At 45.3% G+C, this 24008-nt stretch overlaps 1 protein-coding gene and 2 gene segments (V, D, J or C); all 3 read right to left on the bottom strand.

Moving 5' to 3' along the window:
- Positions 1 to 248: 248 nt before the first annotated feature.
- LOC113223215 lies at positions 249 to 1104 on the bottom strand. The segment is given in 2 exon segments: positions 249 to 592; positions 717 to 1104. Coding segments are annotated over 2 exon segments (393 nt in total).
- Positions 1105 to 12080: 10976 nt separating this feature from the next.
- LOC113223211 lies at positions 12081 to 13332 on the bottom strand. The gene is made up of 2 exons (XM_026452741.2): positions 13147 to 13332; positions 12081 to 13057 (listed from the first exon to the last, which is right to left on the bottom strand). The coding sequence occupies exons 1-2, from the start codon at positions 13283 to 13285 to the stop codon at positions 12444 to 12446; spliced, it is 753 nt and encodes a 250-aa protein (XP_026308526.1). The 5' UTR covers positions 13286 to 13332; the 3' UTR covers positions 12081 to 12443.
- Positions 13333 to 19532: 6200 nt separating this feature from the next.
- LOC113223214 lies at positions 19533 to 21532 on the bottom strand. The segment is given in 2 exon segments: positions 19533 to 20498; positions 20623 to 21532. Coding segments are annotated over 2 exon segments (357 nt in total).
- Positions 21533 to 24008: the final 2476 nt, after the last annotated feature.

The raw sequence follows: 24008 nt of genomic DNA, 5'->3' as shown, positions 1-24008 counted from the left end.
AACAAATACAAAGAATCAATCGCACATCTAGGGCTCATTGGTCACTCTTGTCCTGAAGTTACCCAGGAAGTGACAAGCTGCAAGATGATGCAGCAGAGAAGTGGGCACTCTCACGGCACAGGAAACCTGGGCTCTGTTGGTTGGGAGAGCTCTGTGCTCAGTAGGACAGAAGACATGCCTTCCAAACAACTCAAAGCTTCCCTTGAGGGAGTGAAACCTGGGTGGGGCCTGGAGCTCTCAAATCAAAGCTAAGGCAGGAAGTTTATATACAGAATGTCAGTGACTTTGCCAGGCTGTGCCAATCTGCTGGCACAGAGATACAGGGCCGAGTCCCCCACCCCCAAGGTGTTCACATTCAGCTCAGAGCTATAGTTAGGGAACTGGAGACCCGAGAATCGATCAGGGAAGTTGCCTCTTTCTCTCTCTTCCTTCTCATAATACTCAAAGATAAGCTGGGGCCCCTGACCCGGGGCCTGTTGGTACCAGGACACAGTGTTGTGCCCAGAGATAGGAGAGCATCTCAGAGTCACTTGCTGTCCTCTCGTTTTGATCAGGTGTGTGGGACTTTGGGTGACTCCAGGCTCCACAGGGCCTGTGGGAAAAGCAGATGGAGAATGAGCTCAGGAGACAGCCTGGAGGCCCTCCCCAAGGTAAAGTGGAGGACACAGGGGTGGGAAAGCTGAGAATGGGGCTGCTGTCCAGTGCACAGGACTCACCTGCTCCCAGGAGACAAAGCAGCGCCCAGCAGAGGAGCCCAGGGCCCATGGCACAGTGGGGCAGGCAGCACTGCACCTGATGTAGGGCTTGGTCCTCCTGGGGAAGAGCTGAGTGAGTTCTGGGCCTTGATTTTTCTGATGGGAGGGGTATCCTGTGATGTCACTGTCCTGTGTCCTCCCAGTGCAGCCTTCCTTAGGTCTAGTGCTCCACGGACCCTGGACTCTACCTGTCCTGCAGAGCTGGAGGGATGGGTGAAGGCAGAAGCTTCTGCGATGACACAGTTGCTCCTCTGCCTACACTGCCCCAGGCTGCCCCATTGCCCTCTCACCCTCCTCTGACCTAGTGCTGCGGTGCTCCATGCTGGAGCTCACACACCTGCCCATCAGCGGAGAGTGAGGAGCCTGTGATTAAACCTCAGCTTCCAGCTCTTCCTGGCTGTCCTCACAACATCTTTCTGATGCTAGATTCACACCAGCGTTTCTTATTATATTTTCCGGTCCCAGACAACATTCCCAGCCCCTTTCGTCAGTGGCCAGTGGTGCAGAGTCCCCAAGATTTAGTCTGTCTGATCAGATTCAAAGCAGACCTGGGTTATCTGTAAATTATTTAAGAGTACAGATTTCCCAGAAATAATTATAGGACTTTAACAGCTTACAGCATAGAGTTTGGCATATGGGAGACAGGACAGCAGAGGGAGGTAGGGTCACCATCTGTGCTGGTTTGCAAAATCTATTCCCATGGCTTCCTTCTTGCTGGGTTAAATTTCCTGGTGGCTAAAAGTAGTCACACAGTAGCCTGAATGCTTTGCCACTTAGACATTTCTTTCATTAGATATACTAGCAAATGGCTCATAATTTTTATATTCCATAAAGTTCTAAAACAGGACACAGCTTTGCCAAGGTTTTTGCTACTTATAACAAGGATGGCATTTGCTTCAATTTCTGATACCTTGTTCCTCATTTACCCCTGAGCCTTCACCAGAAGTGCCCTTTATGCTCTGTTTTCAGGAATCTTGGCTTTTGCTATTCTGCTCCTCCCAGTTCTTTCAACCTCTATCCATTAGCCACTTCCCATTAACCAAAGCTGCTTCTACATTTTCAGAAATTATACCAACAGCCTCACTCTCGGTACCATATTTTCTTTCAATTTCTTTCCTACTGCTATAGAGAAACACCATGGACTAGGCAATTTACGAAGACAAGAAGTTTATTTGGCTTTATAGATCTGGAGACTGGGAAGTCCAAGATAAAAGGGCCATAACTGATGAGGGCCTCCTGCTGTTATCCAAGGCAGAAGGAAGGGAAAGCAAGCACCCAAGTCAGAGAAAACGGCTGAATTCATCCTTTTTATCAGAAGACCATTCCCAAGACAACTAATTCACTCCCACAATAAGGGCATTGATCTCTTTCTGAGGGCAGATCCCTCCTGACCTAGTCATAGCTGTCATAATCCCAATACCATTACACTGACAAGTTTCAACATGAGCTTTTGTGAGGACACACAAGCATAGCACACACATCTACACTAAGATTCATTATTTCCACTCTTAAGTCTCTCTCTCTCTCTCTCTCTCTATATATATATATATATATATATGAAAAAAAAAAAGAATGCATATGCCCACAGGAAAGAATCCCACAATATGTTCACAACAACTTTATTCCTCATAGTTGAAGACAGGAGTAACTTGGATATCCATCAACAAAGAATGGATAAACAAGTTGTGGTATATTTACGCAATGGAATATTAGTCTTCAGAAAGAATGACCTACTGATACAACAATATGAATACACTTCAGAAATACTAATTTTGGAGAAAAACAACTCAATAAAAATATGATTCCATTATATGAAGCTCAAGAATAGACAAAGCTACTCAATAGTGATAAAAATAGAAAAGTTTTTATCCCTAAGACAGAAATTGATTGGAAAAGAGCATGAGGACACTTTCTTGAGTGATGGAAATTTTTTTTTTAATAATCATTTCAGTTACTGTTGCACTGGCGTATACATTTGTTAAAATGTATGAGGATGTCCTTGTATTAATATTTGTGTTTTACTCTCTATTAATTATACCTTAATAAAAAGTATTACTAAAAATTAAACAGCTAAATTGCATAAAAGGTGGGAGTCATATACAAATGTATGCTTGTATTCTGCACAGCCCAATTTAAAAATGAATCACACAAAAACAAGAAAAGACAGGAACACACCTATCTGTGTAAGATATGGAGAATGTGAGAAGTGCTCAGTGACTGAAATAGGCAACATTGAAATTTGGCAACAAAATAAGTTCAAGTGATGAGTGGGCTGAAAACCAAGTGAGGATCAATATCAAGGAAAGCTGTAGACAAACAAAAACTTTCTAAAAATATCTTCATATGCTCTTGAAATCACTCGGAGAAACTTGAGCTGCTATACGTTTCATAACTTGGGAAAGTGGGCATTCATCAGTCTCACAATTGAGCCTTTCCTTTAGTTTTGGCTTTCAACAGATTGGTCAATTGATGAACTGATTTTTTTGCCCAGCAAGTAACCTGCTCACCTCTTTGCGAGTGAGATCCTGGGTGACCCGGCACTCCCCCTTTGGCAGCCTCACAGAGGGGAGTTGGGCACAGCACAGACACACGGGGTTCTGTCCACAGGGGGTTGGACTCCCTGTGAAGCTCAGCTATGGACCTCCCAGTCCTGCAGTTAACGGATCCCAACTAAAGAAACCTTACCTCTAGGTGTCCGCTTTACCTGTAAGTGCTAAAGAGAATTACAGGCTGGAGAAAAATAAAATGTTTGCTCAATATTATTCTGTAATATTTTACAAGAAAATCAATTGAGAAATTCATGCATTTTCATCCAAGGCAACATCATGAGGATAATAGCTGAATTCCTTCCTTAATCTACCCTGAGAAGACGCAAACACTGCTCTATGCCCACAAATACTTTAGTAGAGATTTATTTATAGTCTATTTTCGATAATTCTACTAGTCAATTATCTTCAGGTCTAACGGCACAGTTTGATGCATCTAACATTTTCCTTCAGTAGTCTGTTTACCTAGGTGTTTTAGAACTTGTTCTCAATATTTTTTGTCCTCCGGAGAACACATACTTGGTGTCCAATGGATTCTCAGCCAAGGTGATGTTATCAGTACAACTTATAAACTTGCAGAATCCCAGATCACTCACACACGTTAAAGTTGTTGCCTGGTGAGACCTGCAGGGAAGAGGAGGTGCAGCAGAGATGCACTGGGCTCAGGGCACAGCCTGCCCCTAGCTTTCCAATGTTCCTCTGAGACATTTGCTCCCCTGCACCTGCCACTGATACCAAGGCTGCCCAGCAAAAATTCTTCAACTTTATTTGTCATTAAAGATTAGAGGGACTTCCCGCCTCTTGCACAGCTGTAGTTAGCCTAGCAATAACTGAAAACTGCTGCAGCATCTGCATAATATTAGATCCAAGCCCTAATTTTTCTAAACCCTTTCCCTCCTGGACTGCTCTCCCAGACTCCCCAGAGCCCTTTCGATCTCAGCGGACCACCGTGCCACCTTGTGGTCAATAAGTGAAGTTTCATCATTGTTTATTCTGCAATGGCCCAAGGAATGCTGGGAAGTGTCTGTAGCGTGAGCTACCAGAATATTCCAGAAGTGCCATCCCGCAGGTGTTATGAGCAGCTTCCCTCAATCATCATACCAACACTAGTTCTAACCCTGATTATTGCTTTCAGTTACCAGTCTTAATATCCCACCTTCATTCTGAATAACTCTTATCACGTAGCTCCAGTTATAGTCTAATTTTTTCTCCCTTAAAACTACCATCTAATGAAAGAGGAACAGAATGAGAAGAATGAAGGGAAATAATACTTGGTTTTAAATAGTAAGAAAACACAGACGTTGAGGTATAAAGAGATTATTTAATCTGAACCACTAAAGATATACGAAAATATCATCCACAAATGACAATGTTACCCCAAAAGTATAGATCAGCAAAAGATGAAGTCAAATGTCTATTAATAAAAAATAAAATTGAAATATATAAAATGAGACCTCTTACAAGGCAATAAGCAATGGTGGAGGAAGAAGTACCTGATGCAGAAAATAAGGATGGATATAGCTAAGACTAGCAAAGTGGCTGCTACAGGAAATGATCACTATGTACAATGCATATCCATTGATCTGAGCACCAAACAGGGAAGAGATGATTCTGGAAGAGGCAGAGGAGCAGCGGGAGATGAGGACTCTCTGGTGCTGAATAGCATCATGAGGAAGCAAATCAGCCTGGGGTCTGTGGATTAGATGACTTTGCTTTCTCCTGTCTCCTGTGCCAGCTGAACTGGGCCATTTTCCTCTCCAAGGATTTGTTCCTGCACCCTGAGTTAGATGCCCCTGGAACTTGTTCCTCCTCAGCTTCCCATGGATGAAGTCCCACTCCCTCCTTGTTGAGCACAGTCTGAAGGAGAGGTCGTGTCTCCCTCCCCTTCAATCCCACAGTACTGGGGATTGGCACAGACCTTGCAATTGGCATTGACCTCTCATGGCATGTTCACATGCCTCCTAACTGTGCCTTTTCATTTCCACTAGACTGAAAGTTAGCTGTGGGCAATGAAAAGTAACACCTTTATCATAGGATGCACGTGACTGCTCTCAAAATTATTGCTGTTTCTTTCACTGCCTTGGGTTATAGCTGAACAGGAAAAATAGGCACAATTTCTTAATGTGACTTAACCAAAAAAAACCTTCCCAAGTGCCAAAAACAATATAACTATCAAGGAATTGCTCTCCTCATTGGTGAGATGGCTAAATAAAACAAACAAACAAAACAACAAAGAAAATATTGTCAAATGCTTCAGTGGAGACCCAGAATTCCAGTCCCTCTTATAGAAACATTATTGTACGGCCTCCCTCTAACTAAGAGACAGGCAGAGCCATTCCTGTGCCCTGCACCTGGCAGGAAAGCCCTGCTGGAGCCTGTGGGGAGCTGGCAAGGATGAGCCTTGGTGATTCCACCCCCAGAGCAGAGATTCTCAGGGAACTCTGGACAACTTCCAGGGACTAAGATGGAGAATGGCCATACTCAGTCTTGGAGTGGAGAATACTTAGGGTGTGATCCTTCTCACCTCTCAGCCTAAAGTAAAACCAGAGTCATTCCTGACGTGTGGAAGTGCTTAGTTTCCAAAGCAAAATAGTCCTTGTTACAGGGTCTGTCGGTGACACAGAAGAATAGTGGGGCTATACGTGGTTCACAACCCAGAGTTGCTGCTTGGCCATCTCTGTTCCCAATGACTCCAGCATCTAAATATTCCATGTGAGGAAAGATAATTTGTAAATAATGAACAGGTTCAGTGATACCTTTAGTTACACTCAAAATAGTTGTCATGCTCCAGACTGCCATGCTTGAAGGAGACAAAGAATTACGGAGCAAGAGAATTTGGAGGTTGAATAAAAATAGGCATAATTGAGGCCCCAGAAGATGATGGATTCTCAGAGCAAGAGTAGTTAGGAGGAAAATTCTGAGTCCTTTTGGCCCCAAAAGACATGGCATAACAGGGACATCAGAAAATACTCCAGTGATGTGCTGCTAAACTGGGTGTCTGTGAAGGTGGGGGCATGGCTGGTAGCATTTCCTAATTTCTGTTTTGCCAGCATCCCCACCATGGCAGACTTCAAGCTCCCATCATGGCTTCACTCAATAGGGAGCTGCGACAATTATTTCTATTTGGTTCTTCTGAGTCACAGAAGCTGACTCTAGCACATCCCTAGACTCAAGAGCAAAGCTTTCAAAGTTCTTCAATGCTTCCTACTCAACACACTAAAAATGTGGCCACAGCAACTATAGCAAACCTCCTTATTTTCATGATAGGATCAGAGTGTGTGATCCAGGGTCTTGGAATGGGCAAAGGGACGTTTGTGCAGAGAAAGGATTTCTGAGTCCTCTCAAGCTGCCGAGATCACAGAGCAAAGAGTTATGATGGTTGGTTGGGATCTGCTAGCCTTTGACTTGAAATAATTGCAATGAAATGTTTTTCCTGCTTAACTTAAGAAAACAGAATGATTTCAATAAAGCAGAAACCCTATTCCTTCCTATTTGTTCATTAGTAACGTCTGCCGCTTGCTCCTCTTGCATGTTCATTCTCAGTATAAATTGGAAGCCCTGTTCGCTTTTATTACATGTTCTTGCACCACCGTTTACAACTGTGTACTGTGTTCTGTTCAGCCTCAGTGTCAGAGCTTGTCCACTGTTAGAGCAGCTGTCTCAGGAGTCACATGGAGGAAAGTGGCAGCAGTTAGAGAGAAGGTCTAGGAAGACAGGGAATTCCCATCTGTGCCCTGGCCTTACTCAGTCGCAAGAGACACAAGGCATCTGAGCGAGGAGCGATTTCATGACCGCACAAGAAAAAAAACGGGTCCAGAGCAACACCCCACCCGTGACCATCATTCTCTGGGGAAAGGAATTTGGTGTCTCTACCACTACAATTTCTGATCAGTGAATTTGGAAGGACTATGATGCCCCTCATAGCTATGAAAGACTCAGGCACCTCTATCATGGCTGTATCTGGGACACTGAGTCCCAGACTTGGAGAAGTGTTCTGACACTGAGGACTCTCAGAAACCCATAATTCATAATCATATCAGCTCAGACTAGTGCGTTTGATTTCATAGATACAAACTGCAGCATCACCCACAGACAGGTGGAAGATTCTATTGCAATATAATCATTGTACTTCTATTTATAGCAGGTACTAAATAATGATACATAATGTGAAAAATAAAATAAAAAGGAATAGATTCAATATTGTAAATAAAACATTTCTTGAGTTAAAGACCTTAGGAAAATTATTTCAAATCAATTGAGTTGCACAACAATGAAAACACTCAGAGTCTAAAAATCATATTTCCTAAGCGAATCAAGGTGAACTCACAGCAGTGGTAAATGCATGCTTCTGTCTATCAGGACAGCAGCAATGGCAAATTGAAACAAAATAAAGGATACTTGTGGCTTAAGGTAGACAGAAGAAATGATGTCCTCTTGTTATCGTGATTGCATTTATCAAGTAAGGACCACAAAAGTTGCACAGACCTTTACTTCAAACAGGAAGAGAGGTTTGATATGTTGTTGCAGAAACTTCCAAGGTGACAGAGATAGAAGAGGCTTCAGAAGAAAGATGTTCCTGGTGATGGAGCCTCAGACCTTCTAGATGCCCCAACATATGCAGAAGAGGCATGTTTCCTGCCCTTGACAACCTCACGGATATGGGCAGCACAGCAGCCTCCAAGACCTATAGAAGGTGCATGTCCGCCCTGAAGGCCAAGGCTAAGACCATATATGCCCTAAAGGCCAAGGGTAAGACACCCACTCCTTGCTTGGAGCAGTGAGCTGGCTCTGAGGACTCCTAGAGTGCAGTGGGCTATGATTGTTTTCACCACATACATTTGTATTCACTGTGTTTCAGGAATGAAGCTGTGGTCTGTTGCTACCCAAAGGACAGCCGATGTCCAAATCTACTTCTTTCCCATGAAAAGTGAGGATCAAAGAGAGGCCTCTATTAAGGGTCTCTGGGAGCTGCAAGGAGAGAGAAGGATGAGGTTTGTGAACAGGAAGGAGGTATCTGTGCCACACTGCAGCTAAGCTGCTGGCACAGAGATATACGGTTGAGTCCCCCTGCTGTGTAGGCAGGATCTTCAGAGTGGAGACAGATTCCTCAGGCCTCTCTGCAGAGAACCAATCACTGGGCAGCCCTGATTTGTCTGGTGGAGCTTCGTAATTGAAGAAAGTCAGAATCTCTGGGCCCTGCCCCAGGGCCTTTGATATCAATAAAGGGTTGCATGACCCGAAATTGGATCACACCTGAGAGCTACATCCTGGCCCCTACATCCTGTCCCCTCTCTGTGACTTTGTACCTTGGGAACTGGGAGACTCCAGCGTCTGTGTGATCTGTGGAAATAGAATCTGGCAACAGAATAAGGAAAACATTTGTAGTCATCACACACACACACACATACACACACACCCCTACATGCAGAAAAAAAAATGCAACTCCTTGGTGTTCTGAGGACTCACCTGTCCCTAGGAAACCCAGGACCACCCAGCAAAGGAGCCTGGTGCCCATGGCAGGGTGAGGCCAGGATGGGGGCGTTACCAGATCAGTGTCACTGTGACCAGGAGCAGAGGATGGAGGACGTCCTTGTCTCCACAGGGCAGTTCCCACAGTGACATCACTTCCTCTCTCAATCCCCAGGATGTCAGGGTCACAGCATTTATACTAGAACACACTTGGGTGAGGCTTTAAATATTTATAAGCTCTGTTTTAACATTGATGCATGGCTCATCACCTTGGGCTCCAGAGCTGTCTGTACCCTGATGCCTCACACTGCATCTCTGAGTTCATCTTCTCATCCTACAGCCTCTCCTCTGTCTGCTGGGCATGTCCTGTAGGATGCGCCAACAGTGCCCCTAACATAGGGCACAAAGGGGTAAGCTCATTGTCTTTCCTACAAGTCAGGGTCCCCTCTGCCATCCCCATTCATGTCCCAGCCTCCTCCATTCCCCCAGTCACATGTGTGCAACGGGACTGTTCCATCGCATGGGTTCCCTCAAGAACTGCCCTCAAGCCTTACTTCTGGGATCACTTCCCACCTTTGTTAACTGTAACTCAGAAAAGATACCCATAGAAAATCATCTCAGGCATAGAGTGACTTACTAACGCTCATCTATTCCATGCCCTGGACTGGTTAACAGGGAACTTCCATATGAAAAACATTAGGATCTTGGCTCACAGCAACCTCCACCTCCCAGGTTCAAGCGATTCTCCTGGCTCAGCCTCCCAAGTAGCTGTGACTATAGGTGCCCGCCACCACACCTGGCTAATGTTTTTGTATTTTTAGTAGAGACAGGGTTTCACCCTATTGGCCAGGCTAGTCTCAAACTCCTGACCTTGTGATCAGCCCGCCTCGGCCTCCCAAAGTGCTGCGATTGCAGGCAAGAGCCACTGCACCCGGTCTGACTTCACATTCTTTCAAATTTAAAAGCATAACTTATTTCAAATTGGAAATTCCCATACAAACTGACAAATGAGCTTGAAGAAGCAAATGCTCTTATGCTTGCTCAATGGGAGAATACTAGTCTATAAACCCATAGAAAACTATCTTGGGCATAGTGCGACTTACTAACGCCCATCTATTGTGTGCCCAGGACACTGGGAACTTCCATATATAAAACAGCAGGACCTAAATTTCTAGCATCAAAGATTTGTTTTACCATTGCCCAATTTAAGACACTGATGGAACACAAGTACACAGTTTACTGTTTGGGTCCAACTTACACAAAGTAAAATGAATATTCTTTACTCTGAAATCATATGTTCTCCTTTGAGTAAATTAAAAGGTGACATAAATCATGAATTAAGCCTACTGGGCTAGACTGGGCCAAGAGAAGACAGAACTTTGTTCTGGAAAGGCAAAGTTACAAATGCATGAAGCACATTTCTGACACTGCAGAGTCCAAAGGGAGACCAGAGCACTTGCTTTGGTTATAAAAGAACTGAGTCCAAGAAGGCAGCAAGAAGTGAGATTCCTTCCCATTGTCTCCACAGGTCACTGCACTCTGCCCAGCAGTCTGATGTCCATGAAATTCCATCAGGAGGGAAGCTCAGGAAAGAGATAGAAGAAGGAGGCAGAACCCTGACTATAGGTGGAGGGAGACGTTAGGCACAGGATTAAAGAAAAGTTAGTAGCCAGTGTCTGGAACATCTACATACAAATTGTGTCCACATTCACCTGGGTAGCACAGGTGTCCCCCGGAGAGGAGTCCAGGGACTGTGGAAGATTGAAACAGTTGTATGACCAGATACCTTAATCTGGGAAAATCCATCCTGTGCTGGATTGCGTTAAATCAACTTCGCAAAGACAAGATAAGAATGCCATTTCTCTTACCATTTTGGGTTAGAGATGGTCAAAGATACATTAGGTAAAATTTGTTAGATAGAGGTAAAACAGTCACTATTACACCAGGCAGGTCATTATGGTCAGACAGTGAGAGACAGTGACCAGCAAATACAGAGGCATCCAACAGACCTAGGAAGACCTGTTCCTTCTGTACCCTGTGTTCAGTTCATCTTCCCAAGTGCTGGCCAACAGCAGCCAGGCTGCCCCAGTGTTTGGCAGTGCACCTGCAGGGGTGGCCGCCATAGAGACAGAACAGCTTCCCCAGAAGTAGGTTTCCGTGGCCTTTTCCTGTGCTCCTGGCTCAAGGTCCCACTTGCATGGCCTGGCATACTCTGATCCTCCCGTGTCCCTGCCACTCCAGCCTGTCCTGCCCAGATATCCAGGATCCCTGGTTACTGACTGGCTCCCTCACCTTCTTATTTCTCTCCTCCAGACCCTCTTTTCCTCAGCTCCTGCCACATATGCATATCATGTAATTCTGATCATAAATCCATTACAATGTCAAATTTGTAGTGGCACTTTTTATTTATGCAAACCTAATGGAGATTTTCTTATCAGAAGTGATTTCAAGGAACAACCTTTAAGCATAGAATTCTAGAAGTGGATCTCTGATCTGTCTGGATTTGTTGTGGGAAAGGACCCTGAAGGAGAGCACAGACACCTGGAGGAGGTCAGGTGCTGCAGCCACAAGAGGAAGCCTTGACCCAGGTATGGTCGCCATGATAGTGATTCCCCATCAATTTCCAAGACCAACCTGGGCCCAGCAATCAAAGGGGTGGGCTTTCTTATACTTAATGCTAGATCTCTGCCAGGTTACAGTAGATGTAATGTGTTCCTACCATTGTTTTGTCCACCCACTCATCATTCACTCGGCCTCTCATTCACTCATCCATTCTCTATGAAATGAGTTTCCCCACATGCCAGGCACTGATGTTGGTAAATGCAGCAGGCACAGACTTAGCTCTCATGGGCTTAAAAATTGGGTGGAGAAGCTAGGTGTGGTGACTTATGCCTGTATCCTAGCACCTTGAGAGGCTGAGATAGGCAGATCATGGGGCCGGGAGATGGAGACCATCCTCTCCAACATGGTGAATCTGATCGCTACAAAAAACACAAAAACGAATTAGCTGATTGTGGTGGTGCACAGCTGTAATCCCAGCTACTTGGGAGGCTGAGGCACGAGAATTGCTAGAACCAGAGTCGGAGGTTGCCGTGAGCCAATCATGCCACTGCACTCCAGCCTGACGACAGAGTGAGACTGTGTCTCAGAAAGAAAAAAAAAGAAAAAAAAATGGGTGGAGCACAAAAATAATCAGACAAGTATCTGAGAAAGCCCAGTGGTGCTAAAGGTTACTAACAGACGTCTGATTCTATGAGAGCTTAGGAGAGGAAAGTTGATCTCAGCTGGGAGGGGAGGGAGTGCTTCCCGCAGGAGGGCTGATCATGCTGAGATCTGAAGCCCAGGTAGGAGCTGGCCACTAGAGGAAGGAAGGCTCCAGCCCAGGGCAGAGAAAATGGCCTTTGAAATCTCTGCAATGGGAAGAAAGGAGGCACAGAAGAGGGTCTCGCCTCATGGCTGCAGTAGAGAGGGACGGGGAGGTGAGGGGAGGAGAGACCCAGCAAGGCCTTGGAGGATGACTGCCCAGATGAGAAAGGTGGGCCACAGGAGAGACCATGTGAGGGTGGGGGCTGGGGAAACCCAAGCGAAAGGAAGCAACATGGTCACCAGGGAGAGACGGGAGTCTAGATGGATGTGAACTACAAATCCGTGTTCCACCCTGGGAGCCTCGGACTCAGTATGATGGGTAGAAAAGTAGGAGCTGGGGAAGCCCTGGCCCCACCCCAAAAGGAGAGCTCTGAGAAAAGAACAGACAGAGCAACAAAGGAGACTTATGAGGACCAGGGACCAGTCCAGGCCTGGCTGAGACTGCCTGCAGAGGCACCGGGCATAGAGCGAGGCTCATACTGTCTGGGCCACTTGGGGTCAGTCGGGGTTCCAAGGTTCGTGGTGCAGAGAACTCTGCCCAGGGCTTCCCTGAGTCTTGGGTGGGGGAGGAGGGCAGAGCCTCCCTGACTTTATGTGCAGAGAGAAGATGGCCGTGCAGCACTGTGGTGTCACTGCTGGCACAGAAGTACACAGATGTCTGCGAGGGAGCAGCCGACTCCAGCCTGAGTGGGAAATCCTCTGTGTTTGATCTGGAGACATTGTAGCCATTGGGGATTTCTCCTTTGTCAGTGATACCAGCACCAACTGAGTAATAAATCAGCCTCAGCTCCATGCCTGGGTCTTGTCGATACCAGTACATGCAGTCATGGTTCATATCCTGGGCACACTGCAGTGTCATGCTCTGTCCTGTCTTCAGGACCTGGAATTTTGGGGTCTGAGTGACATCAGCATTCCCTGGACCTGCAGAGAGGAACAAAGCTGCTGCTGCACCCCCAATGGGAAGGCGCTGGGCCTTGAAATCCATGCAAGGGTCCCTGCCCAGGACCCACCTGCCCACAAGAGAGAAAAGGCCGCACAGCACAGGAGGCCGATGCTCATGGCAGGTGCTGCAGGACGGAGGGGTCTTCTGGGTCTGTGCATTGGTGAAAGGGTACCAGGACTCTCAAGGGAGTCATTCTGAGACCTCATTCTCCCTGCCTGGGCCCCAGAGCCTTCCTGTCAGGAGAGGCCACGCCCATTCCCCAGATGGTCAAATTCAAGATAAATGCACCAATGAACAGCTGAGAATGAGAAGGACACATTTGTCTGAATTGAAACAAGTCTCCAAGATTTTCATGACCTTTTGTAAACAGTTTGTAACTCAATGTAAATTTTATTTCCTCAATACTATAATTAATATTCTGGTGTTAGGTATCTACATAGTGCTGTAGTCTAGAGTCTTAGGGAAACTCCTCATGTCTTCCCGGTGTTTTTGATTCCTGTGTCCCAAATACTCCTTCAAGTATCCTTTTCTAATTTGCTTAATTGACCATAATCCTGATTAAAATCCTTTGTCTATATTGGTTTTCTCTGTTATCAAGTTTCCAAATCCCAGGGGCCGGCTCATCAACATTGGAGGAGTCGTTTTGCTCTGTTTCTTGTCAACTCACTGACAGATGGGACTCCTGAGAAACAAAGCTGAGTGCCCTCAGCTCCTCCCAGGGCCCTTCATTTCCATGTCTGGGGTGAGACCACAGCAGGCAGAACCACCTCACGCTGCTGACTGCCCTCTCTGTTTGGATGACGGTGACCACCCAGCACTGCCCATGACTTATGGGCACAAAGGTGGCCTGATGCGTGAGGGGCTTGGGGAGAAAGGGCCGAGTTTAGGGTGAGGAAGAATGCTCTGTTTGTATTTGAGATGTCATGTTTCATAGGGCATATCCCTTTGTGCAGGATTCCTGCCATTAATTTAGTAATAAATAAAATTTACTAATAAATAAAAAGGAGCTCTAATACTGTATCTTGTGATTCCTCCAGGATTTCACAAGCTTTCCCCTGGAGTTTCTGCTTATGTATTTTCTGAGCTCATCATCTTCTCCTAGATCCAGCCAACACCCTTCCCCCGGGTCCCTGTGTCTACTGAACCAAGCAGCAGGGTTTGATTCCTTCTGGCTCCCCTCATTTCCGTGGCTGCTTAATTATGGGTGGGGTGGGATTGGGATGGCAGAGGGCGAAACAACATAAAGGGCATTATTCTTCTTAGGGCTCTGATGCACTCTCAGAACTATATGCTTCATGGTACTCTTGGCGTGTGGATCAACACCCCTGCCCCTTCCTCATCTCTCATCTGGCCACGAACTTAGAGACTCTCAGAGTAGAAAAGGCCTTAAAAATAATCTTGTTTCCATTTCCAGGTGTGCTTTGTAAGGTGGAGTTGTTATTAATATTTAACGCAGCTGTTTGTCCTTCATTTCCAAAGAAATTACTCCCTCAGCTGTGCATCTGTGCTGAGACCTGAAAATCCATTAGGAGAAGCAGAAGTTTGCATCACAGCTTCACAGCTTCACAGCTTAGAATTTGGAATTACGTGTCCTTTGTCTTCGACATTCCGTATTCCCAACTGTCCCTCCCCACTGCCTTTCCTTCCTTCTCTGCTGATTCAAAGAAAATAAGATCCTCCTAATTTTAGAATCCAGAAAGCTTTACCAATTTCTGGCCCATGAGAGTCTCTCTTTGAACTCTGAGTTATTTACTAAGCAAACTTTGACTCCATTGACCGTGCCATTTTTCCCTTCCCCACCAGCCTTCATTAGGTAAAGGAGCCATATAGATGTTCACTTAAACTCAAAAATAAATCATCCCACCTCCCAACTGCTTACAAAGCAACACTGATGAAAATCAGATGGGATTCTACTTAATATGGTTTTCCTCCACATTTCATGTGTAGGAAGTGACCACTTAGTTTCTTCTCCCCCCTCCCTCATGTTAACAACAGCTCCTCACAGAGCTCCCTGGCCTTGTGTGTCCACATCAGTGTCTCTGCTACATCTTGTGATGGGGATAATTTTCTCAAAGCTCAGATCTTCTGGTTCCAGGGCACTAACCACTTACCCACTCTAGTACCTGCCCACTGCCAACACCACGATACTTGTGCCTGCAGTGCTATAGGGTACACAGACTCTCCTAACCCTGGTGTCTGATCTGAAGACAGCCCCAGATGGTTCTAGACTTCCCCTCCCTCAAACTCCAGTGACCCTTCTCTCAGTTCCACACAGAAGCTAGCTGACTGTCCTTCATCTGGCTCCAACATTTATTAGCTTGGAGACCATGGGCAAGGCCATTCATTACCATTCCTGGACTTTTGCCTCATTTAGACTCATCTACAAAACAAGACTAAGATTCCCCTCAATGCTTTATGAGGATTAACTGAGATATTGTGTAGTCTCTGGTAGGTTTGATAAATGTCTATCCTTTTATCCCTCCCTGTCTCCTCATGCAGGAGAAACCAGTGGGGCTCTCACACTTGCTAGGACTATGAGTGATGGAAAAGCTGGAATCATCAGCTGGGTGCTGGGGTGAAGAGAACTTGGAAGCCAAAAGAGGCCATTCAGTCACTTTAGAAAACATCTAGCAGAATTTAGGAATCAGATAACAACACGAGTGTACCTGTCTACCCTCGTTGTGTCATATGAAGCAGGTAATAGTAGCAAGTTAGATCTATATCGAAAAATCTGCAACAATAAAGATCAAGTTATGTTAACAGAAAAGAGTGTGCAGGTAAAGTGTACAGGTGAACCCATTTTCTGTAGGTGTACTTGGGTAGAAAGGTATGCATGAACACAGAAAAAAGGCATGAAAAGAAGCACACCAGAGCCTTAATATTGGTTACCCATGGAAGGTGGGATTGGATTTGAGAGCATTATTGACATTTTCAATATATATACATAGATATAATTGAATTTGGTTATTAGAAAATCTTAACCACATGCAAGCTTTAAGTTTATACCTTTCATGAGGCATCAGAATTTGTAGTGTCTAAATGGGTAAAGCACAGAAAGCTTCTGTTTATGGAACCCCCATAAAGGCTAATTTATTTTTTGTAATAAACCGAGGATAAAGTGGGCTCCGTAAAAGCGCACGAGCTCCTGGAGAACACAGCCAGTCTCTGACCGCTGAGGAGGGTGAGCACTGAGGTCGACACATTTGATGGTGAGGTTGGTTTGTGCTGATTATGAACTAGTAAGGCTTCTGCCTCTGAAAGCCTGATCACCATGGGGAAGTGGAGGATCTCACTCCTTGTTCTAGAACAGGCTTTGAATACCCCCCTGATTTGAAAAGGAAGAGAAATGAGCACCCTCCAGTGCCTGCTTTTCCAAACTCAGTGAGAGCTTGTTTCCAGTTTTACATTTTTCAAGCTTTGGAAATGCTCTTTGTTTCTGATCCAAGTAGCAGTATTATTATGATGTTGATTGTAATGATATTCCAGCATTTATCAACAGCACACAGCTTTCTCAAATACAGCTTTAGCGAGTGGGTGGAAGAAAATGCTGTCCCTAGGGAAGATGTTCTGACTTTGGTCTGTTTAAGGTTCAGTTATTTAAAATAGCTAGTCTATTTTTGGTCTTTCCTGCCTAAAGAGATAAAACTGCGTTCATCTTTAAAGCATAGATGCAAATAATTCTTGCAAAAGTAGGACTTCGGTCTTTCCGTGGAGCATCCTTAGTGATTGTATATTTGATTATTTCCACCCAGAATGACTCTCACAATTCTTCAGAGACTAACACACAGCCCTGCTCTGAAAATGGAGCCTCTGCCTCACAGTCAGCCTTTCCTATCTGGGAAAAGAAAGGAACAAGCAAAGGTCTCTGCTCAGCGCCCTGCACCAAAATCATGTGTGGTCTGGAGGAAGCTGGTTACCATGAGCTGTGTGTCTCTGGTGTTGCCAACCAATTCATGGAAATGGACACCAATGATATCGTTCAGTGTATCAGGCACCGTGGCCTCAAAGCCACCCAAAGAGATATTTGTGCCTTGGGAAAACTCTTCCTAAGAGAATGGAAAAGCCATTTGTTTTCTTCTCCATAACCTGTTTTTTTTTTTTTTTTTTTTTTTTTTGAGACGGAGTCTCACTGTCCCCCAGGCTGGAGTGCACTGTTGCAATTTTGGCTCACTATGAGCTCCAGCTCGTGGGTTCACACTGTTCTCCTGTCTCAGCCTCCTGGGTAGCTGGGAATACAGGCGCCCGCCACCTCGCCCGGCTAATTTAGATTTTTTATTTTTCACAGGGATGGAGTTTCATCGTGTTAGCCAGGATGTTCTCGAACTCCTGACCTCGTGGCCCGCCTGCCTTGCCCTCCCAAAGTACTGGGATTACAGGTGCGAGCCACTGCACCCAGCCTCCATCACCTTTTAATGCCAGTGTTTAACATTATATTTCAGATCACTCTGCCAATGATGAGGTGCCCCGTGTCTGTGAGACTCCGAAATCCAGGACACCTGTGAGGGAAGGAGATTGAAGAAGGAAACAGGCCAGGAGGGTGATGGGCCTCCTGATAGGAAGTTCAGTCCTGCAGAAAGGCTTGGGATCCAGTGACTCATCCATGACAGGGATTTCTCATGTTTCCAGGACTCATTAGATCCTAGGAGATGAAGGGATAGAGATTCCCATTTAATGCGCCCAGACTTCTGAAAGAGTCTAAGTGGGAACCCAGAGGGCCTTTCACTATCCATTCTTTATTCTTTCAAGATTGGCCACTGGCACCTCAAACTGCTGTTGGTATTGACAATAAAATGGGGAACAAAACATCCACAATTTCTGAAATGAGTTTTACAGTCTAGAGCACAAGTATCCATTAGTCACCCAAAGTCATGGAAAATGACAATGGTGTTAAATCTATGAATACTAATGCATATTATAAGCTGTGAGCACTTATAATAAGGAGGTGCAGCCTAGAAAACTGTTGAAGGAGTGTCTTCCTAAAGATGGTGGTAATTAAACTGAGATTTGGAGCCAGAACAAAAAAGAAGAGACTTGTGTTGACGCAGAGGATACAGCGTGGAGTGGAAAGGCCTTTGGTGGGAGGAGCACAACGCATGAGAAATGGCCTGAACGACCCTTCTGAGGTTGACTGGAGATGAGGGTGCAGAGAAAGGGAGAGGACAGCTGGGAGCAGACATCACATGGAGGAGGCTGAGGACTGACATGAGCATGGTGTGGGAAAGATGGAGTTGTGAAGGCCGACAAGGAAAAGAACGTACCTGTGTTGTGAATACTGTCTGCAATATATAATTTCAAATGAACTTTCCTTTCTGAGAGCAACTGAGGAAGACTTCTAAGGCAGTGTTCAGGAGACTCCTACGGGACATTATCCACTGCTCAAATCACGGTCTCGTGAAGACAAGGCCACCTATATCTTCCACCGAGCTTTGTGTGCAGAGGAAGGTGGCTGTGGGGTGAAGGCTGGTGCAAGAGGGCAAAGAGGTCTGGGAGAGGCTGTCTGACACCAAGGCCATATATTTGGCTTTGAGAGAAAGGCACAGACCCTCAGGGATTTCTCTATAGTACGGACTGGGACGGATCAGCTGTACACCAGTTTCAGCGCCTATTAACACCTACACATGTACTCATGGATGGCAGTCTCAGGCATCTCTGTTCCACTCCATGTCCTGCATTTCTTCTCTGGTATTTTGGGATCTGGTTGTCTCAGCTTCTGTGAAGTCTATCATAGAAGGAAGTTGAGTGCCCAAGGAGGGACCCAATAATGTAGACTTGAGGTAAAGGCTTAGGCTAGGATGTGGTGAGCCAAGGAAAAGGCTTTAGGGGACTCTCCTGCCCCCAGGAGGCAAAAGGCCACACCACTGAGGAGTCTGGTGGTCATAGCAAGGTCACAGAAAAATGGGGAAATTGTGGGGAGGGTTTTAAGGTTGTGTTTTGGGAACATAAATCCTGGATGTCAGTAGAGTTAACTGATGATGCCACTGCCCCTGCCAACCAGTGACTCTGCCCCCTGCCTGCTCTTCCTCCCTCTACCTGCTGCAACCTTCAACCTACAGTCCAGTCGTAAACCTTCGCCCATGTGGTCTCTGCTCCTGGCTTTCTTCTACAAGACAACAGACTGACAAGGGTCATGATCATTTGCCCTCCACCTCCCTCACCACCATCAGCTCAGGGCGTCCACTTTAGGGCTCTTTTAACAGGTTATTGCTTCTTCACTGAACATACATGCTTCCCTCCCATTCCTAGGTCTCTATCTTGTTTCTCACATAAGATCTATTTCAGGTGCATTTATTCTTAGTGGTGAAAATCCAAACTTAAATTTTAGTAGAATAAATTGAGAAAAATATGTTTAGACATTTATATGAGACAGCAGTTTTTGTCTACACACAAAATTGTTTTTCATTTTTATTGCATTAAATTAAACTGTTGTGCATCAAAAAACACCATAAAAATGAAAATGTAAGCTACAGACGGGGGAAAGACATGGGGAATGCATATAAATGAATTTTTTTAAATGTGAAATTTAAGCTTCTTCAAAGTTGCTAATGAAGAGGCCTTAGTAATGACTCCTTAAGACATCTGAGCCTCTACTGTGGCCCTGGTGGTCATGAGGGCAGTATGAGGGCTCTCTCTTACTGACTAGGACACAGAAGGTGATGATGGAGCAGAGGGGTAGGTGGAAAATGTATGGACTAGTTTGTTTCCTACTTCTGATCCTTACAAGCCAGGAGACACTGGGGAAAATGACTCAATGTCCCTGAGCCTCCCATCTGTAAAGGAAGAATAAGAATGTTTGATGTGCAAGACTGTTGAAAATCTCTAAGCTATATAACAAATACAAAGAATCAAGCACACATCTCGGGCTCAGCAGTCACTCTTGTTCTGAAGTTACCCAGGAAGTGACAAGCTGCAAGAGGATGCAGCAGAGAAGCAGGCACACTCAGGGCACAGGAAACCTGGACGCTGTTGGTTGGGAGAGCTCTGCGCTCAGTGGGACACAAGACATGCCTTCCAAACAACTGAAAGCTTCCCTTGAAGGAGTGAGACCTGGGTGGGGCCTGTAGCTCTCAAGTCAAAGCTAAGGAAGGAAGTTTACATACAGAATGTCAGTGAATCAGCTGGGCTGTGCCAAGCTGCTGGCACAGAGATACAGGGCCAAGTCACCCATCTCCAAGGTGTTCACATTCAGCTCAGAGCTATAGTTAGGGAACTGGCGACCTGAGAATCGTTCAGGGAAGTTTCCTCTGACTCTTTCTTCCTCCTTATAATACTCAAAGATGAACTGGGGCCCCTGACCCGGGGCCTGTTGGTACCAGGACACAGTGCTGTGCCCAGAGATAGGAGAGCATCTCAGAGTCACTTGCTGTCCTCTTGTTTTGATCAGGTGTGTGGGACTTTGGGTGACTCCAGGCTCCACTGGGCCTGTGGGAAAAGCAGATGGAGAATGAGCTCAGGAGACAGCCTGGAGGTCCTCCCCAAGTTAAAGTGGAGGACATAGGGGTGGGAAACCTGAGAATGGGGCTGCTGTCCTGCGCACAGGACTCACCTGCTCCCAGTAGGCAAAGCAGCGCCCAGCAGAGAAGCCCGGGGCACATGGCACAGTGGGGCAGGCAGCACTGCACCTGATGTAGGGCTTGGTCCTCCTGGGGAAGAGCTGAGTGAGTTCTGGGCCTTGATTTTCCTGATGGGAGGGGTATCCTGTGATGTCACTGTCCTGTGTCCTCCCCATGCAGGCTTCCTTAGGTCTAGTGCTCCACGGACCCTGGACTCTACCTATCCTACAGAACTGGAGGGATGGGTGAAGGCAGAAGCTCCTGTGGTGACACAGTTGCTCCTCTGCCTACGCTGTCCAAGCTCGCAGGCTACCCCATTGCCCTCTCACCCTCGTCCCACCTAGTGCTGCAGTGCTCCGTCACCTGCCTATCGGTGAAGGGTGAGGAGCCTGTGATTAAACCTCAGCTTCCAGCTCTTCCTGACTGTCCCTGCATCATCTTTCTGATGCTAGATTCACACCAATATTTCTTATCGTATTTTCGTGTCCCAGGCAACATTCCCAGCCCCTTTCCTGAGTGGCCAGCGGTACAGAGTTCCCAAGATTTAGTCCATCTGATCAGATCCAAAGCAGACCTGGGTTGTTTGTAAATTATCAAGAGTACAGATTCCCTAGAAATTATTCTAGGGCCTTATCAACTCACAGCAAAGACCTACCCAGCTTTAGACTCAGCACCCTCAATGCCATCCTATATGTAGTGCTCTGGACAGTTTTTGTTATTACCTCCAGATCCACCCTGCCTTCAGAAGCTGACCCCAGTGTATCATGTTAACTGGCTCCTCTTTTCTCTAACTCCAGAGTGAGTTCGGCTTATGGGAGACAGGACAGCAGAGGGAGATAGTGTCACCATCAGTGCTGCTTTGCAAAATCTATTCCCTTGGCTCCTATCTAGCTGGGTTAGAATTCCTGGTGCCTGAAAGTAGTCACACAGTAGCCTGAATGCTTAGCCGCTTAGATATTTCTTTGAGCAGATATCCTAGCTAATGGCTCATAATTTTTTTATTCCGTAAAGTCCTAGAACAGGACACAATTTTGCCAAGGTTTTTGCTACTTACAACAAGGATAACATTTACTTCAATTTCTGATACCTTGTTCCTTATTTCCCCCTAAGCCTTCACCAGAATTGCCCTTAATGCTCTGCTTCAGCAATCAAGTCTTTTGCTAGTCTGCTTCTCCGAATTCTTCCAACCTCTATCCATTACCCATTTGCCATTAACCAAAGCTGCTTCTACAATTTCAGGTACTTGTTATAGCAACAGTGTCACTCTCAGCACCATGTTTTCTTTCAATCTCTTTCTTACTGCTATAGAGAAATACCACAGACTGGGTAATTTATAATGACAAGAGATTTATTTGGCTTATAGATCTGGAGACTGGGACGTCCAAGATCAAAAGGTCATAACTGATGAGGGCCTCCTGCTGTTATCCAAGGCAGAAGGAAGGGGAAGCAAGCGCTGAAGTCAGAGAAAATGACTGAATTCATCCTTTTTATCAGAAGACCATTCCCAAGACAACTAATTCACTCCCACAATAAGGGCATTGATCTCTTTCTGAGGACAGATCCCTCCTGACCTAGTCATAGCTGTCCCACCTCCCAATACCATTACATTGACAAATTTCAACATGAGCTTTTGTGGGGACAGGCAAGCATTGCACACACGTCTACACCATGAGTCAGTATTTCCACTCTAAATCTACACCTAAAAGAAAATTTAAAAAGAAGAATGCGTATGTCCACAAGAAAGAATTCCACAAGAATATTCACAACAACTTTATCCATAATAGTTGAAGACAGGAGTAACGTGGATATCCATCAACAGGAATGTGGATAAACAAGTTGTTGTATTTTTATGCAATGGAAAATTAGTCATAAGAAAAAATGACCTACTGATACAACAATATGAATACACTTCAGAAATGCTAACTTTGGAGGAAAATAACTCAATAAAAATGTTATATGATTCCATTCATATGGAGTTTAGGAATAGATCAAGCTAGTCAGTAGTGATAAAAATAAGAAAAGTTTTGGCCAGGCGCTGTGGCTTGTGCCTGTAATCCCAGAACTTTGGGAAGCTGAGGCAGGTGGGTCATGAGGTCTGGAGATTGAGACCATCCTGGTTAACACGGTGAAACCCTGTCTCTACTAAAAATACAAAAATTAGCTGGGTGTGGTGGCGGACGCTTGTAGTCCCAGCTACTCCGGAGACTGAGGCAGGAGAATGGCGTGAACCTGGGAGGCAGAGCTTGCAGTGACCCGAGATCACACCACTGCACTCCAGCCTGGGTGACAGACTGAGACTATGTCTCAAAATAAATAAATAAATAAATAAATAAATAAATAAATAAGGTTTTTATCTCTGGGAGAGAAATTGATTGGAAAGGAGCATGACCTCCCTTTCCTGCATGACGGAATTTATTTTATAATCATTTCAGTTGCTGTGCACTGGCATACGCTTTTGTCAAAATGTACCAGGATGTCCTTGTATTAATATTTCTGTTTTACTCTCTATTAATTAAACCTTAAATAAAATTATTACTAAAAAGTAAACAGCTAAATTGCATAAAATATGGGAGTCATTTACAAATATACGCTTGTATTCTGTACAGCCCAATTTAAAAATGAATCACACGAAAATAAGAAAAGACAGGAACACATATACCTGTATAAATTATGGAGAATATGAGAAGTGCTTGTTGACTGAAGTGGCAACACTGAAATTTGGCATCAAAATAAGCTCAACTGATGCGTGGGCTGAAAAACAACTGAGGATCAATATCAAGGAAAGTTATAGACAAACAAAAGTGTTTTACAATATCTTTATGTGCTGTTGAAATCATTCTGAGAACCATGAGCTGCTATACATTTCATAGCTTGGGAAACTGGGCATTCATCACTCTCACAACTGAGACTTTCCTTTCATTTTGACTTTCAATAGATTGGCCAGTTGGTGAATTGATTTTTTTTGCCAAGCAAGAGGCCTGTTCCCCCCTTTGCGAGTGGGGTCCTGGGTGACCCGGGCCTCCCCCTTTGGCAGCCTCACAGTAGGGAGCTGGGCACAGCACAGACATGTGGAGATCCCTGCACGTGGGGTTTGTACTCCCTGTAAAGCCCAGCTGTGGACCTCCCAGTCCCGCAGTTAATGGATCCCAACTAAAGAAACCTTGCCTCTAGGTGTCCGCTTTACCTGTTAGTGCCAAGGAGGGATACAGGCTGGAGAAAAATAAAATGTTTGCTCAGTATTATTCTGTACTATATTACAAGAAAATCAGTTGAGGAGTTCATGGATTTTCATCCAAGCCAAAGTCAAGATAATAGCTGAATTCCTTCCTTAATCTACACTGAGAGGACTCAGACACTGTTCTATGCCCACAAATACTTA

This window comes from Piliocolobus tephrosceles, unplaced genomic scaffold (assembly GCF_002776525.5).
Source record: "Piliocolobus tephrosceles isolate RC106 unplaced genomic scaffold, ASM277652v3 unscaffolded_39798, whole genome shotgun sequence".
Taxonomy (NCBI): domain Eukaryota; kingdom Metazoa; phylum Chordata; class Mammalia; order Primates; family Cercopithecidae; genus Piliocolobus; species Piliocolobus tephrosceles.
Note: the sequence above shows the minus strand (reverse complement) of the source record. Positions and strands in the feature narration are given on the sequence as shown.